The sequence below is a fragment of the Sminthopsis crassicaudata genome, chromosome 5 (assembly GCF_048593235.1).
Source record: "Sminthopsis crassicaudata isolate SCR6 chromosome 5, ASM4859323v1, whole genome shotgun sequence".
Taxonomy (NCBI): domain Eukaryota; kingdom Metazoa; phylum Chordata; class Mammalia; order Dasyuromorphia; family Dasyuridae; genus Sminthopsis; species Sminthopsis crassicaudata.
The window spans coordinates 70893581-70911269 of record NC_133621.1 but is presented as its reverse complement, the minus strand read 5'-3'; the positions used below and the strand labels follow the sequence as shown (position 1 = coordinate 70911269).

The 17689-nt window shown below is 38.4% G+C and overlaps 1 protein-coding gene across 10 annotated transcripts in view; it reads right to left on the bottom strand.

Annotated features, from left to right (window-relative positions):
* CCNY (cyclin Y) overlaps nucleotides 1–17689 on the bottom strand; it is a 256186-nt gene that overhangs the window by 15333 nt on the left and 223164 nt on the right. For 8 of the 10 annotated variants that reach the window (XM_074267117.1, XM_074267123.1, XM_074267116.1 and 5 more), the window contains 4 exons: nucleotides 13256–13356; nucleotides 9294–9329; nucleotides 6613–6670; nucleotides 6392–6511 (listed from right to left, as the gene is read on the bottom strand). In XM_074267117.1, coding sequence (XP_074123218.1) covers nucleotides 6392–6511; nucleotides 6613–6670; nucleotides 9294–9329; nucleotides 13256–13356 — 315 coding nt within the window. Of the gene's footprint in view, nucleotides 1–6391; nucleotides 6512–6612; nucleotides 6671–9293; nucleotides 9330–13255; nucleotides 13396–17689 lie in introns of all 10 variants that reach the window. The other 2 variants (XM_074267126.1, XM_074267125.1) reach the window with 1 other exon arrangement.

The window sequence follows — 17689 nt, the reverse complement described above, 5'->3', positions numbered from 1 at the left end:
CCTTGTCACTCAAGATGACCCACTCTTGCCTCTAGAATAAAGCACAAATTTGCTGGGCCATTAAAGCCCTGCAGAATCCGGCTCAAGGCTTGCTTTCTAGCCTCCTTGGTTAGACACTGCTCTCTCACCTCACACTAAATTACTGCCAAATTGGCCTTCCCTATAAACACCAATTCCTCCTTTCTTTCCATGCTGGGAACGAGACTGACTTTCTTCCTCGCCTCGGCTCCACAGAAACCCCGGCTTCTTCAGATTTCTGCTCCAGCAGTGCCTTCTGAAAACTTCGGGACACCCCTTTTGGAATGGCTTTGTAATTTTTTTTCTGTGCACATGATGAATGCCTGTAGTCTGACTGCCCATCCACCCTCATAAGAATGCAAGCTCTGATAAGAGCAAGGATACCCCCCCCCCCGCTCCTATCTCTGTGTCTCTTTCTCTCTCCTCTATTTTTCTCTCATTGTGTCTCTTTGTGTCTTTGTCTCTACTTCCTCTTTGTGTCAGTCTCTCTGTATGTCTCTGCTGTCTCTGTGTATGTGTCTCTCTCCTGTGTCTCTGTCTGTCCATCTGTCTGTCTTTGTGTCTCTGTCTCTGTGTTTCAAAAAAACATACAAATGAATAAAGAGGACAAAGAGGGATTGGGGACATTTCCTTTAAGGACAAGCAATGAGGCTGACATCGCCACAGGAAGGGCAAGTAGAGCAAGCCATGGAAGAGGCCACAGGCAAGGGCCAAGAGTCTTTTCTGCCTGGATTTGTATCCCCTGAGTCCCCACTACTTGGCACAGCACCCAGCACAGAGGAAGCACTCAATAAACACTCTTTCACTAATATTCACTGAGAACAATTTAGAATAAATGAAAACTTTAAAAGAAACATTCAGAAAAAGTAAGTGCTAATTGATTATGGTTAAAAGTCCAAATCCACACCTTCAACTAGCATAACAATCTGTTGTGACTATCCAGCCAACCATAATAAAAGTTCGGATCCATGAATAGTTACTCAGCTGCACATTTGGTTTTTCAAGTAAACCAAGGGTCAGGCATATAGTAGAAGTGATTGTTAAGTGATTAAAAACAGTAGAACCAAATGTGCATAAAAACAATTCTTGTGTGTGTGTGTGTGGTTTTTTTTAAGAGACTACTGAAAAATGTTCCCCCACCATTCTTCTCTGCACCATCTATTTTCCTAAATCAGACATTCTAAGTTATTCTAGATTCCCATTTTCTTTGAAGAAAAAGGTCATATAAAAATAGATTTAATTTTCCCAGGTGATGACAACCTAATACTTATCCAAGTCAAGAATTTATAGTAATGGAAGAGGGGTTTTTTATGTTTTTCATTAAAATTACTATTTTTGGCCTTAGCAATTAAATGGGAGACACTACCAAAAAAACCGGACATTCTTTGGCCATTCTTATATTCATTCCAAATAATAATTTTTTTTTTCCTTTGGGGGAGGATGTAGCACTGTTATAGAGAGAGGGGTTGGTTGGTTTGACACAGGAGGAAAAGCATTGCTTTGGGAACAACAATAATGGTGGTTGTTCAGTTTTACTTTGTATCTGACTCTTTGTCTTTGCTCTTTGTGCAGTGGCCGCAATTATTTGCCTTTTTTTCCTCTAGATCATTTTACAGATGAGGAAACTGAGGCAGAGAGAGTCAAGTGACTAGCTCAGAGTCACACAGCTAGAAAATGCCCAAGGTTGAATTTGAATTCAGGTCTTCCTGAACCTAGCCCCCTGAATTCTATCCCCCCCGCATCACCCCCCCCCCCCCGCCCACCTGGCTGCCCTAATAGCAACAATAGCATGCATTTGCATAGTGTCTACTCTGCTTCTGGCACTGTGTGGAGGAAGCATTTCACAAGCATCTCATCTGAGACTCACAACAACCCTGGGGGGGTAGCACTGTGAGGGTCTCCACTTTACATAGGTGATTGTTTGTCCTTCCTTCTCAGAGGCCTACGACATCAGCGGCTGATGTCCTGATCTGCAGGTGAGAGAGGCTGGGCCAGGTCACCTGCCTTGCTCTCCCCCTAGAGCCACTTGGGGCCAGTGGCCAGGTACAGATGAGGAGGCCTGGAGAAGATCCTGGATACAGTGGGAGACCTTGGCCTTTTTAAGTTAAGATTTTCCACAGGCCTCAGTCTAATTAGCGCTACCTGACTGGACGAATGTGGGCAAGATGACTTATCTGAAGCTTGGTTTCCTCAACTGTGAAATGAGGATTATGAGAGAATGCCCAGAGAAAGAACAAGTGCCTACTGTGTGCCAAAGCTGCTGCTAAACTCTGGGGATGCAAAGAAGTTCAATGTAATTCTGCACACACACATATACATTTATACACACACACACGTATTTATTTATGTATATATGTGTGTGTCATACACATGGTGTGCCCCACATGTGTGTTAGCATAGCACTTAGCACAGTGTGTAAGTGCTAGGGACACAAAAAGAGACAAAAAGGCAGTCCCTGTCCTCAAAGAGCTTACAATGTCATGGGGAGACAAGATGCAGACAGATATAAAGTCACCTATATACAGGAAAATAGGAAATAACTGAAAGGGGAAGGCACTGGCATGAAGAGAGATTGCGGAAGGCTTCCTGTAGGAGACAAGATGATGTTTTCATCCTTCATTTTCGAAGAGGACCAGTGATATCACTGGGGGTATCTTGACTCATTTGTGAAATGGACTTAAGTGAGGGAGGGATGAACCCAGATGTCAACCTCATAATCTCTTCCAGAGTCAGTGAAGCCCAGGGGCAAGACCGAAGTCCAGATAACTGGTCGGCCAGGATGCAGTGTCTGCCCGGGTTGTTGCACAGCATTTGCTTCAGCTACCTTCATGGGCATGGGAACAATCTGTTCTCATCTGTGCATTCTGCCAGGAAAGTCCACGCGCTTGGGGCAGACACCCGTGTAACCCACTGACGGCTTTGTGTCCCACTGGTGACCATCTGCTAAGTCAGACTACTGGGTCATGGCTGCTGCAAAGTCCCAGCTTCTTGGAGTCACAGGGAGCCATCAAAGGTGGATGAGCATCCCTAAGACGGTCTTGGCAAGCCTTTACACTAGAGGTGCTGTGGTCCTTCTTGAAAACCCATATACCTCAATGGGATTTTAACTGGTACTTAAAGGATGCAAGGCAGGGATCAGTGATCAGAATGGAGAACATTTCAGGCATGAGGGACAAGGTAAAAGATAATTCCCTAAGGAGTTCACAGCATAATGAGGAAGACCATAAGAACACTTCTACGTACAAATATAAAACTCAGTATATTCTTATTAAGTTATGATCTATCCAACCTACTCACTTTGCATCAAACAACAGAGGCCCAGAAAGGTAAGTGATTTACACAAAGCCATCTTGCAAGGGATAAGCAGCTAAACTCATAGCACCCTTTGAATATTCTTTGAATTTTGGAACACTGGACATCTGGGTGGGAATTTCTGATGACAAACACAAGACTTCAGCATCATAATACAATGCTAAAACAAATCCCCACAGGCAGAACTACCTCACCTAGTCATGAAGTCCCCTTTAACAGAAGGCTTAGATAAGAAATCTGTCAAAGCCCAACTGTTTATTGAATATTCAAGAGGAACTAGACTGTGAGCTAGATACTGTGACTGTGTGCCTGTCTAAAGTCACACTGCCAGGGAGTAAGTGGGGAGCTGAGATCTGAAAATTTCAAGCTCATTCTGCCCCATCTTCCATTGCCTGGGTGTTGGTACCCTAAAACTGAGTCCTTGTATTCCTCCTCCTCCTCCTCTTTTTTCCTCCTCCTCCTCTTCATCCCAACCAAAAGGAGAGCTAGCATTAAAATAGCTAACCCTCCCCATATAAAATGTAAACATGCAGCTCATTTTTCATCATAAATTCATCTGGCTATATAACTCTTCCTCTGGTTTAACTAAACCTTGGGGATTTGCAGTTCTTTCATTTGACCAGAAAGCCGGATTTCTGCCCCAGACATGAAGGATGCAACCTGATTTCTTAGCATCAGCGGCTGCAGCTGCTGTGCCCACCGCTCCCTTTCACTTCTCTCCCATCTCACGGCGGGTAGCATGCCAAGGTGCCAAGATTACACCGATGGCTGCTTTTAATTGTGGAGGCCAGAAACAGACAGAAGAACAGGACAAATGTCCTGCTCAAGCCCATTTCCAGCCTGGCAGGCCTCCTAAACAGTAAGCAGCGGCCTGGGTCGCACTGCAGACTCCCTCCCCATAGAGGATAAGGGGACAGGACTGGAGGAAGGCTTAACTCAACTCCCTGGGTTGGGCTGAAAGATGGATATTGGCTCATTCCACAACTTCCATTTAACCCATAGGGTTGCTAAAGAGTTGGAGAATTGTGACTGTTCCCATGTACAATCACATTCACAACCTTCTATCAACTCAAACTGTCACTTTCTATGATAATGGAAGCCAATGGGGAAATGAAGAAAGGGGGAGAAGGTAAAACCTATCTTCATTAAGCTCCAGAACGGATCTCAATTCTTATAACTGATTTCTCATTACAGAGGAAAAGAATAATTGTTTATCTGTCTTTTTAGGCTCCTGAACAGACCTGATATAAGCAAAGTTAAATTATACCCATATATCCTTGTATCAGAAGGGGGGAAAAAAAGATAATACATTTTATTTGTTCAGTTTTGATCCCAAATAAGGCCTAAGTAGCCCAAGAATATTTATTAATCTATTAGGATCATAGGATCTCAAGTCCAAAGGCCCTTAGAAATCATCTGGCCAAACTTTTCCCCATATAGATGAGGAAGCAATGCAGACAAAATCTCAGAGGTATTAACTAGCAGCCAAAACTCAAACCCAGGTCGTCTGCCTTCTGTCTTTTGTGTTCTCTTCCATCACACCATGGCTTAAGAAGCCACATTCTTCTCCAGATACAGATGCTACCATATACAGTAGACTGATTATACTCCTAAGACAATAAACATAGCAGTGACCAATCAGCCCCAGTCCTTTGCACAGCAAGCTATATATCCATCATTTCTTGTTAGCATTATTAAACTGCCCTAAAAATCTAATTAAAAGCTATGATAGTAAAGTATTAACCAATACCTTCAATGGAAAGCCATGCTATCAATCAATCCAGGGTGTCTCCCTGCAGCCAAAATTTTTCACCTCCCTGTATCATCAGGGACTAAGGATGTCAGACTGAATGACTTACTTTGTTCAAGAACTCATTTTTTGAAACTTCATTTTTTGTGTGTGTGGTGGCTAAGAATTGGAAATCAAAGAGATGTCACCCATTGGGAAAAACAAGCTGTAGTATATGACTGTGATGGAATATTATTGTGCTATAAGAAATGACACTTAGGGTGATATTTCAGTAAAGCCTGGAAAGACTTTACATAAACTTATGTATAGTGAAGTGAACCGAATCAGGAAAACATACATAGTCACAGCAATAGTGTAGGACAAAGAATTGTGAATGATTTAACTATCTCAGTAATGCAATGACCAAGACAATTCCAAAGGACTGATGGTGAAAAGCATGCTATCTGCCTCCAGAAAAATAACTGATATTGATTGAATGCAGACTGAAGCATGCTACTTTTCACTTTATTTCATTTTTTATTAGAATCTTCTTATACAAAATGACTAATATGGAAATGTTTTACATAATTACACATAAAAAAATATTATGTACAAATATAAAATTCAGTATTCATATTAACAATTATCAATCTCTCCAATGTACTCACTTTACATCAAACAATAGAAGCCCAGAAAGGTAAGTGATCTACACAAAATCACCTTGCTAGGCATAAGCAGCTAAACTTGTGGCACCCTTTGAATATTCGTTGAATATAATCTATATCTGATTGCTTACAATCTCAGAGAACAGCAAGGACAGAGGGAAGAATAGAATTTGGAACTCAAAACTTTAAATAAAAATGTTTAAAAAAATTGGAGGAAATAAAGCTTCAAGCTTGAGCTGGTCATGAAAGTTAATTATTAGCTTAATTATTAGTTAGTTATGCCCATATGCCTATATGCATAGAGAAAGAAAAGAAGGAAGGAAAGAAGGAAGATGATGGATGGATGGATGGATGGATGAATGAATGGATAGATGGATGGATGGATGGATGGATAATCTACAAAAGCAGGATGTATGCCCTTTGGCCATCAGAAATCAGAGTGTGGCAAGAATCATGGAGTCTTCTTCCTGAAAAGGCTTCATCTAGCCTTGGGACCACAGTTTCAGAGCTGGAGGGGCCCCAGCACCTAAATCTAATGCCTTCATTGTATCATTTCATAGGGAACAACACTCAGAAAGACTGCAGAGCTCCCTAGGAAGTGAGCCAAGACTCACTTCCACCAGGACCATCTGTACAACCAGGAAATCAGTGCCCCACAGGTACTCACCAGGGTGACAATGGCGCACTCAGCAGTCAGTTGGGCAGCGCTGAACAGCGTTCGAACAAACCGGTAAATCTGCTTTTGTTCTGGGTTGTGTTTGTCGTAGTCTGGTGGCACTTCGGATTTCTGCAGAAGGAAATCATTTTCAGGTGACTCACCTCTGAACCCGACAGAAATAATGAAGCTCTATCTCGTAAAGGAAAGCAGGGGAGAGGGAAGGAGATTACCGAAAGGGGGTGAAGATTTTCATCAAAAATATCTAAGAGCATCCTTCCATCTGCATCCCTGAGGAAGGAAAAAAAAAAAGAATGTAGAATTTACTATTTACCAGAATGTGTGCTATTCAGAAAAAGACATTTTAATTTGAATGTACTTTAAAAAGAGAAGGCAATGATGAAGTGTGTAACTTGAAGAACTTATCAATTGCCATTTGCTAACTCCCTGTATATTCACACCACAGTGAAATTCTTTTTATTCTAGAAGTCCAGGATTGCAAAAGAACGATTTATAATTCATAAATTGTACTAAGGAGGAAACTTGAGCTACTACTTCCCTTTAGATCCTTTTATGGATATTCATAGAATGTTATTAGGGGTTGTGGGTGCATAATACACATGATATGTATGTATATACATGCCTACATATATTCAAAAGTTTTCTACTTGCAAATATGTATACATATACAAACATGTACCTAGAACATATAGAATGGATTTGCATTTATATGTACTTCTCTATTATATATGTGTGTGAATATATGCCTATGCACATGTGTATAAACAAATAAGAATATGTACATACATATGCTTATATTCATGTTATATGTGTGTGTATTATGTGTGTGTGTTTTCATGTGCATAGGCATATATACTAAAAAAGGAAATTCTTCCTGCAATATCTCTACTCTTAAGGGATCCAAAGCTGCTCTAGGAAGGATACTCATTGACTAAGGTATATGTTAAGGTTACTAATAAACTGTAATTGATGGGGAAAAAAATCAGACTATAGCAGCAAATGCCCCAAGGATCGTTTGTGATTTTCACATTCAATTTATATATTGAAATTATTTCAGACTTTAATCTTGACCTCTTTTATATGGAACAAGATTACTCACATGACACATTGAATTGATAAAGTAGCGTTTGGAAAATTTTCATGATATTAAGCTTCTAATCAATCCAAAAAATACACACAGGTTTACCTCACCCCATAATACTCCAGAATACTTCCCTAACCAGTTGTACTTTGCCATAAAGTTGCATCTAACATTATAAAACCTTTCTCATTACTCAGTCAGTTCCAGCCTATATGTAACTTTTATGATACTGCTCCTTCTGAATTTTTGTGCTTTATCCACTGTCACCTAGGTGCCCCCATATTATTTTTCAAAGAGGGTCAAGTATTACTCACTTTGCCTTTTGCACTATGAATACAAGTAACCACAAACTGATTTTTTTAAAGTTTCAAGTAAGAATCAGCACGACTGAGGCAGAAGAAATCTAAAGGAAGTAGAGTCTCCTTTTTCTGCAACACCAAAAAATTTCTTAACACACTAACAATGTCCCTAAATTTCTTTTCTGAGTGGTATCTGGTTGACAGCATTGAATTTTTTTCCCTAAAAAGTGAAAAATTTTTAAATATTCATCCAGATACTCCAACCAGGAAGCCCCGCCAAAAAATTATGAAACGATCAGGTTCATAGCACTGAAAACGCAGGGAGTCTCTAAAAGAATCTGGATGAATTTGAGAAACTGGAGCCGTAATGGCTCTTGGAGAGAGGGGAATGAATCTTTCCTGAAGCTCATAGATACTGAACCCCTCTTGCTCCCTTTCTCCTCCTTCCATGGATATATATTCCACTTGAATAGCATTCTCTCTATCAAGCAAATAGACCTGTCACAGGTTCCAAGTTTTCAGCCAGCATAATTTATCAAGCAGAAACTGGGTCAGAGAGAGAGGTCACCTCTTCCCCAAGAGACCTACAGGTTATAATGCTCGAGATTAATCACACGTGGGAATATCATCTCCCCTCTCATTGGTGTCTGCCCCAGATGTTCACCACTGCAGCTGCTCATCAATAACTCTGTCACACAGAAAGTGCTTAATAAGTGCTTGTTGCCTTGCCTATCCACTGCTAAACTATAAGAGAGCATATTACTACGAAGTCCATAAAAAATTCTGGGAAACATGGCTAAACATCACTTTTGGAGCACCTAAAGTTCACCCAAAAACATGGCAAATCTGGGTAAGATTGGGAAATTTGTTAAGAATTACAGAATGAAGATATGAGACAAGACATTTACATTGATGTTTTATTCTGTTTCATGAGACGAAACTAAGATGTCCTATATTTTGCAAATTTTAAAAATCATGCACTTTCCAGTTCCATGTGAATCTATGCATGGCTCATGATTACAAAACAGAATGCTTCGATGTATTGGAACAGTCTCTCATAATCAACTTTCAAATTTGGGGCATCCCCCAGAATAAACTATTTTTGACTTTATGTAAAATTGTATTCAAAATACAAAAAAAGTATGTTTTCCTGTTACTGAAAAATACCTACTGAAATTTCTTTATGAATTTCCATAGTCTGAGAATTTTTAATTACAAGTAACAGGAATAATCGTAGATATCCACTGTGATCTAAAAGAGACAGTTACCCTACAGACACGTGGGAGTAACTAGTGGGCTTTATTTTAGCATATCTTTTTTTTTTTAGGACTCTACCCAGTTTAAGGGGTGCTGTATATTATGAAGAATCTGCATGAGTATTGAAAAGGTATAAGCAAATATACAATTTACAAGCTTTAGGAAAATGTGATTTAAAGGTACAAGTCCTATAATCTAAAGGAAAAGAACAAAAATTATTATTTTAATATCTTAAAAAATACACTTATCCACATACCTGTTTTTTATGTGATAATATATTGCAAGCGCTACACTGTAAAGCAAAACACAAGAGTTAATGTTTTATTTTTAAAAATCAGGAATTTAACATAGAAACACCATCTGATTATAAATGTCTACATTTGCATACCATTTCCCTTTTTAGAAATCAGATCTAGAAAATGTAGTTTTAAAAAATATATAACTGACTCTCTTTCCTGACCGGTGCTGCTATTAACATCATCCTTTTCTGCAAAACTAAAATTTGTCCCTTAATGTTTATAAAGAAATCACTGCAAGTGCCAGATCTTGTCAGATTTTGGTGTGGTATTAAGGGCACAGGCTGTGGCATCCTGAGTATCAATATACTTACACTTATAATATACTTACTATGAGACTGATTGTATTCAAATCACTTCGTCTCTTTCAACCTCAGTTTTCTCATCAATAAAATGAAGGAGCCGGACCTCTAGGTGATCTGTAAGGTTGCCTCCCATCCATCAATACTAAGATTGCATTAAAACATAGGCATTTGTATATTTAAAAGTCCCTTCAAGTGCCACAGCAAAACACCTATAAGGATTTTTAAAACTTTTATATCTACTGCCATGAAATTATGAAATTTTATAATTGTATTATATTACTTAAGTTGTTTGCTAATTTTTTAAAGCAATTACTTTCTCTTAGCAATCTCCTATCTTCATTCAGTTGCTAAAACATTATTAAATATGTAACTTGTATCTTGGTAGGAAAATCTCAAAAATTGGTGGTGGGTGAGAAAAATGCCTTTCCCCCCTTTTTTATTTTGATCTGAGGATAATCTATACAGATCAACTAGTCTGTTTTGATTTTTGTGAACTTGAGAGAAATGGCACATTGGGTTTGTGCCAGTGGCCCATCCAGATAAGTATTCCAGCTTGTCAGCAACATCAGGAAACATTCTATGAGTCATCACAATAAGCTGCCCTTCAGGACATCTAATTTAGAAGTATGGAATAAATCCTGCACTTCCCAATTTCCTCTTAATCAGTGCATGTCTAGTGATCTGAGGTATGCTACTAATTCAATATACCTTCAAGTTTTGGGCTAACTTTCTTTAAAAATGAACAACAGATAAAATATGAATAACAGATAAAAATTTCATTCCAGGGAATCATTATTTCTAGTCCTAACAGCTCAAAGAAAGGGGAGCAAAGCATCTCAGAACAATAAGAAAATCAATATCTCATCTACTTTTAGAATCTTTAAAAGCATTTTTGAAAAAAAGTCCAGAAGCACAGAATTATACAAATGGGTTTGGATCAATATAATTCCAATATGACTTTGGGGTTCTAAGATCAGGAGTCGTGTATTATATTAAGCAAAGAAGAGAAACAAAAAGAAAAAAAAAATCAACTTCCTTATGCTTTTTAGAGTACAAAGGCCTAGAAGTGAGGAAAATTTTGTAACAGACTGGTTGATCTTAGAATCCTCCATATTTCCCTATCCCTCTGCCACCTCCTGTGACTTTTCTCCAGAGATCTCCATGATGCTTCAATTGTAGCACTCTGAGACCAACGAGTACCACAATACCAAATTACTTATCCTCCTCTTTCTAATCAAAACTCTTCTTCCTTCAAAACAATGGTTATCTCGGGTATTAAGGGGAAAATAACCTAATTGAACTAATTAGTCCACACTAATATGTTAATGATTGATAAGTCCACCGTTCTGAACCACTACCAAGTGCAATTTATACAGTATAAAAAAAGAGAAATGAAAAAATCTCTAGCAATGTAGGGACTAGCATTTAGGTCAGGAGATAAGTGGGAGCCTACCATTCAGGTCAGTTCCTCTAAGGTAGGCTTTTCTATCTACTCACTTCTACTTCTGAACTGCTCATATAAGGCACTAATGGCTTTAGAACTCAACAAGATATAACTTTGGAGATGTGGGGGGTGATAATGAAATCTGTGGGGGGGTATCTCTTTATAAATGGAGGGTCGTTAGCAGTACAGACAATGTCCAAAGCAATGACATGTGTGTGTTTGTGCGTACATACCTGCCTGTGTGACTTTCATGTCATACAAGTTCATCAGATGGTGATTTTTGAGACAATAAACCTAACACAAATGAATCCCCTAGTGCTGGTGTAGGAGATGGGTATGACGATATCCGTTTTATTTTGAATCATTCCTGTTTCCCAGCATTAAAGGAAAATTAGGAGCTTCTGTATTTTGTGCTTTTCGCAAGCATTAGCCAATGAGAGAAGATATGGTTCTCTCCAGCTTCTTATTTTCCTTCTACATATAGCAATGTTAAAAAAATTTCCAACAATTATGTTCATGCAATAAATTGTGAACCAAGGGTTTTTAAAAGTAATTTGGAAAAGGCCATACGTAGAGAGGCAGCCAAACTATCACAAATACCTCTTGTTCCATGATGAATCATGGGCACAGGTTTCTGTCAATACAACTCACTGAGCCCATAAAACCAAAGGAATGAGAAAAAAGACATTTCCATGAATAACTTGGCAAAGATAACATATACTGGAAGGTGGGGGGGGAGCCTCTATCTAAAAGATGAAGTCTTCTCCACCTCACTCAAATAGAATGCTGCCAGGTCAGCTCAAGCATGCTTGTTGGTTTACTGGCCACCATTATAATACCATCAAGTATAGTGATATCTTCAAGAATGGGGTAATGCAACCTAGAGAAAATGACTCAACAAACAGCAACATTTTTTCATTTAAAAATTTGAGTAACTTAAAAACTGTTCTAAACCACATGCAAAATATGTATCATGTTTTTGTGCATGTACTCATGCACGTATCTATGTGTGTATTTCCAATATACATACACTAATATACATTGTCCTAGAAGAGGACATGTGTGTGTTAGTGTCCTTCCTTCGGAACCTGGCTGCTGTGCACAAATTTCACAGGATGTCATCTAAGCATGGTTTCTTATTTATAAATTAGAGGTGCTGTTACCTACTTCCTAGAGCTGTCATAAAGGAAGCATTTTGTAGGTTCTGAAGGGCTATTCACAGGTTCATCGTTTTTGATACTTCCACACTGACTGTGTCAGAATGCTAGACCTGGAAGGCCCTCTCTAGAACAAACCTCCTTATTTTAACAGATGAGGAAGCTCAGGCTTGTTGAGGTGATGGGACTTGCTTACAGTCCCACCAAGCGCCAGAGCTCAGATCAGAAGCCAGGATTGGCTGACGGCCACTTCAGCGTTCTCCCCACACCCCATGTTTATCTTCTCACTTCCTTTTTTTGCTTTTAATACTCAACATCCTGAAACATCCTTATATTTCTGAAGAAAAGGTGGTAGGAGTGCTGTGCTAGGATGACCCTTAAAAAGAAAAGGTAGGAGAAAAGGGGGCATGCTGTACAAGGAGATGAGTGTCAACACTTTGAATTTTTAACAAAAGTAAAGAATATTTGAAAATAATTCCCTTTAAAAATTTTGAATTGTGTGCAATTCTTTTCATTTTTATGAGAATATATTGTTTATAGGTAATAAGTTTAGAATGAAAAGAAATGAAAAGGGGGAAAGAAGAAAAGGACAGAGAGAAAAGGATGTACAAGAAGGGAGTGAAAGACAAAAATCTGCAACCATCAATAAGTGTTGGCTACTTGTGACCTCCCCATGAGCCATGTTGGGCACCCAGAAATTGGGTAGCTGCTGCTCTTGTCATGAAAGGAAGATTATGGAAACCACAAGAAATTGAGTGAGACCACTGCACTGACCAGGGTGTCAAGCCCATCTGCTTCCTCCTTGTCCCTTCTTTTAAAAGGTGATCTCCATCCCACAGGACCTTAAGTTCTTTACATTTCATAAGAATAACCACTTTTTCAACTTTCCAAACCAATTTAGTGATTCCTCAACCCCACACACATGCATCCCCATGTACCCCATGCACACATACACACACTTTCAGCCATCACTACGGAGTAGCATTTGAAGTAAAGGCACAGATCTGAATACTCACCATTTAATTGTATACTTGAGGTTTGGTTGACTGACTGTGCTATCATCTAGGAAAATAGTGGAACAGGAGCTATACTTCCTTCCCATCTGTCCTGGAGGATGCTAGGAAACAACAGGCAACAAAATGAGGACAATTACACACTACTGAATGCTCTTCTCAGAGAGCCCCCACCCACCCACCTTTGCTGGCAATGATCACCCACCAAAAAATAGCAATCCTGGTGAAAGCTGTTTAAAGCCCAATGAGAAAAAGAGTAAAAGCTTTTATCTAACAAAGTAAAAAAGCATGTGCTCTTCCTTGGGTTTAAAAAAATAAGAAAAAAAATTTTACATCAAAAAAGAGATTAGAAAACAAGATTAGATTATAAAACAACATGAATCCAATCTTGTGAGGAGGAAAATTTAAACCCCGCGTGATTCCAGTAACAGTGAAAATAGCTAGCATTTATATAGTGTTTAAAGGTGTGTAAAGGGCTTTCTACATATCTCATTTGGTCCTCACAGCAACTGTGAGGCACCAACTTTTTGATAATCTCTTTTTACAGATAAGGAAACTAAGGCAACTCAAATATTAAGTGCCTTGTCCAGAATCACCCGGGTAGAAAAGGTCAGAGGCAAGATTCAAAAGTATATGATAGGTTTTTCACTTTGCTACTGAAAGGTTATAATTTAGGGTTCCTCAAGCAACTCCCTGGAATTTATTTCCTAAGTCCTAGATCAAAGCTGAGTTGCCATGTTTTCCAGTGGAAGGAGTTCTCATATTTTGAACTCTCAGAACCAACAATAAGGATCCTTGTCTACAACGTCACTATAATAGCAATATACCACAGAACCAACTCTCTCCTATTCCTATGGGTTTATTTGAAATCTAGGGGTCTTTAACACATTAGGTTTCATTAGATATATTTAATGTAAGATGCATATTACATGAATATTCATCTTCTTGACCTAGAAGCTTTTCAGAACTATCTAAGAAATGAAAAAGTAAAGTTATTGATCCAAGTGATGGAAATTGCTGGGCAAAAACCTGTGTTTAAAATGTGTTATAACTTATACTTTAACATATTTAACATGTATTGTTCAACCTGCCATCTGGGGGAAGGGGTGGGGGGAAGGAGGGGAAAAATTCAAACAAAAGGTTTTGTAATTGTCAATGCTGAAAAATTACCCTGCATATATCTTGTAAATAAAAAGCTGTAATAAAATAAAATAAAATGTGTTATAAGCTGATACATTAAAAAGCAGACAAAATGAATAAAATGCTCAGGCCTCGTATAAATTCAGTTGGACCAAGTATCAGCTGCTATCCATTGAAAGCCAAACTCCTAAGTGAATTTCTTTTTAAGGAATGAAAGGACCTGGGATTAAATACTGGTGATGTTACTACTTGTATGATTGTGGGGGAAATCAGTATAATCTCTGTAGGTCTTAGGTTCCTGAACTAATGAGGTCAGACTAAATGATCTAAATCCCTCTTATATAGTTGTAAACACCATAAAAATGTGAGTCTACACTGAGAAATAAATATGCACAAAATATATTTTAAAATTGATTGTAATGGCACCAAATAGTTAAAGAAACAGATCTGTAATTGGTGGAAATCAAGAAATGAGGAGGGAAGAGCAGAATTGGCAAAAAGTGGTAGATGAGTCAGGGAGAGTCAGGCAGGTTTGGAGAATAGCTGGCCCACATCAAAGCAATAAACCTCCATAGTATATACAAAACAATCTCATTACCTACTACAGTTTGTTTTTATGAGGGTCTAATTATTTTTATTAAGAAATATAGGTAAAGATAAAAAGAATTCTCAAGCCAGAGACTCTGATCAGAGCCAACAGACATCACACAAAGAGGGAATCGTTTCCTATGAAGCCACAGGACCAGATTAAGTAAGACAACAGAAGAATTTACTCTCCAAAATTTAGACTAGCTGTGTGCAAAATATGTCAAGTCTTGTTAGTGCTAAGAAGATATGGATCCCTCATGATTGGGGCAGAAATGACCCTGCAATTCCACCTCTAAACATCCAGGGAGCCCACCCTCCAACTGACCCTCTCCCATCCCAAGTGGTAGAAGAACAGCCAAAGGGCCGGGAGGAGGACAAACATGCAGGTACCATTCCAGCACAAGGAAGACGACTAGTGTGACTGGGGGAGAAATGCACCAGTCGTGGGATCCAGAGCACTGAGGAATGAAAACTTATGGGGGATGCTGGGTCACCAAGATAGCCATCCCCAGGTCTGAAGTCCAATGATTCCTGCAGTTTCTCCTGTCCCTTTGCCTCTCTGCCCCTCTCAGAGGAGTATCAGGCCTTTGAATCTCCATTTCTTAAGAATTTGTCAGGGCAGCTAGGTATCCCAGTGGATAGAGCCCCAGCCCTGAAGTCAGGAGGATCTGAGTTCAAATTCGGCCTCAGACACTTAACACTTCCTAGCTGTGTGACCCTGGGCAAAAAAAAAAAAAAAAAGTATGATAAATCCAGTCACAACCAATGAATTGCTAAACTGTATTCATCCTTGCTCAAATAGAGTTGAGAACCCTGTGGAAGAAAGAACAGACAAATCTACATTATTTCAGCAGAGCATATTCTCTTTGGCTGGGGTTTTGAAGTGTAGAAATGTAATTACTGATAATTTCCCAGAATGAAGTGAAAAATTCATAACCAGATATTCTAGATAAATGAGTCAATAATCTAGCTGGCATTAGGAGGTGGGCCTGTGGCCACTTCCCTTCCTTTTTTAAAGGAAAACCTCTCCTCCAGGAATATAGAAAAGAGGGAGTAGCTGATGTATCTAGGAGGTTAGGGGAAAGTAAGGGCTCATGACTAACTTTCTAACTTAACACAGAAGTGGTATCTCACCCCATCCATGCAACATATTATAATGAATGGCTGGAGGACATTTGGGATGGAGAAAAAAGGAATGCAGTTGAGTGTGTCATGAACCTGAGGGGAAGGGGAAAAAAAAACCATGCCTTGGGGAATATGAAAGATCTATATTGTTAGAAGAAGCAATAATTTCAGCTTTGTTTTATATTACAAACTTAGATTCTTAGAGCATTTGATGATAAACATTCAGCTAAATCCACATTTCCTATAAATGATTCCCACCCCTAAAGTTAGGCCAGGAAAGGAAGGCTCAGGACCTCTTTCCATTCACATAACCATTATACTTATTTACATCACTCCTCTTCTTTTGGTCTTTACCAATTCTGATGTCATTCCTTTTACTAGGAGGATAATTATAGGTTACATCTTAGTTTTAATCAATATATATTTTGAGGATCAATATGGTATTTCACATTTTTAAGAAGTATTGATTTCACTGGTGAAATTAAAACTGAGAAAGTTACATATGATAAGGACCGGTAAAGGGAAAATAATATAACTTACAAATAAGGGACATCTAAATTAAAACTAAGTGGATTTTTGTTATTCTGCCTATACATTATGATCAAGTCAGTAGTTGTGTAATTCTGATTCTAAAATGGATCTTTAAATAAAAAAGATTAGATTCTCTAGATAGTGAATTTCCAAATTTCCAATTGATTCTTGTGTTTATATTGTCAGCAAAAATTTGTTCCCTAGAAAATGAAATTATTCCAAAGGAAGTTTGAAATCAGTGACGGACTTCTTCATATCCCAAACTACTATACACAATCTTGTTTGGTGGACTTTAAAGGGACTTTTAAGGCCTATATATAACCAGTTGCTTCCTTCATTACCCTAAAACTAATAAAATAAGGTTTCCTGTATTAAAAATTATAAAATTTACAAACATTTAAAGCCTTTGACAATTGAAGAAAAAGCACATTCTTCTCTTAAAATTTACCCCCCCTCACTGGGATAATTGACGGAACCATGAGTCTGCAAAATAATTATTTTATATATGTTGTCATTAAGGAAGCTGTATTGCTATATTACCAAAACATTACTAAGTCTGAAACACTGGTTATCATAATGATTTTTAAAAATGTTCTAAATCTCACAAAGCACATTACATCCATTATCTAACTTGAATCTCACAATGGCTTTACGAAATAGGTATTATTATTTTCATATTATCAAAGGAAACAGAAGTCAAAAGGTTAAGTATCCTCTTAATCGTTAATCATAAAGCAAATCATGTTTAATAAAACTTGTTCACATTAGGGTTTTGAGTAATTTGCTTAATATCATGAACATGTGTTTCATACATCAAACTCCATGTATCTGAAATCCAAGCAGAATCCTTGGTCTTCCTGAAATCAGGACTTCTGTCCTCTACATCACACAATTAGCCACAATCCAATAACAAATCAGGAAATCTAAAAGGCATTATTTATACTTGGGCCCATGACTACTACGTAAGCTTCCACTTTTCTGTGGCTGTTTAAGGAAAGAACAGAAGGAGAACAGAGCAAGTCCAAGTTACAACTTAAATGTCAACTTTTATGT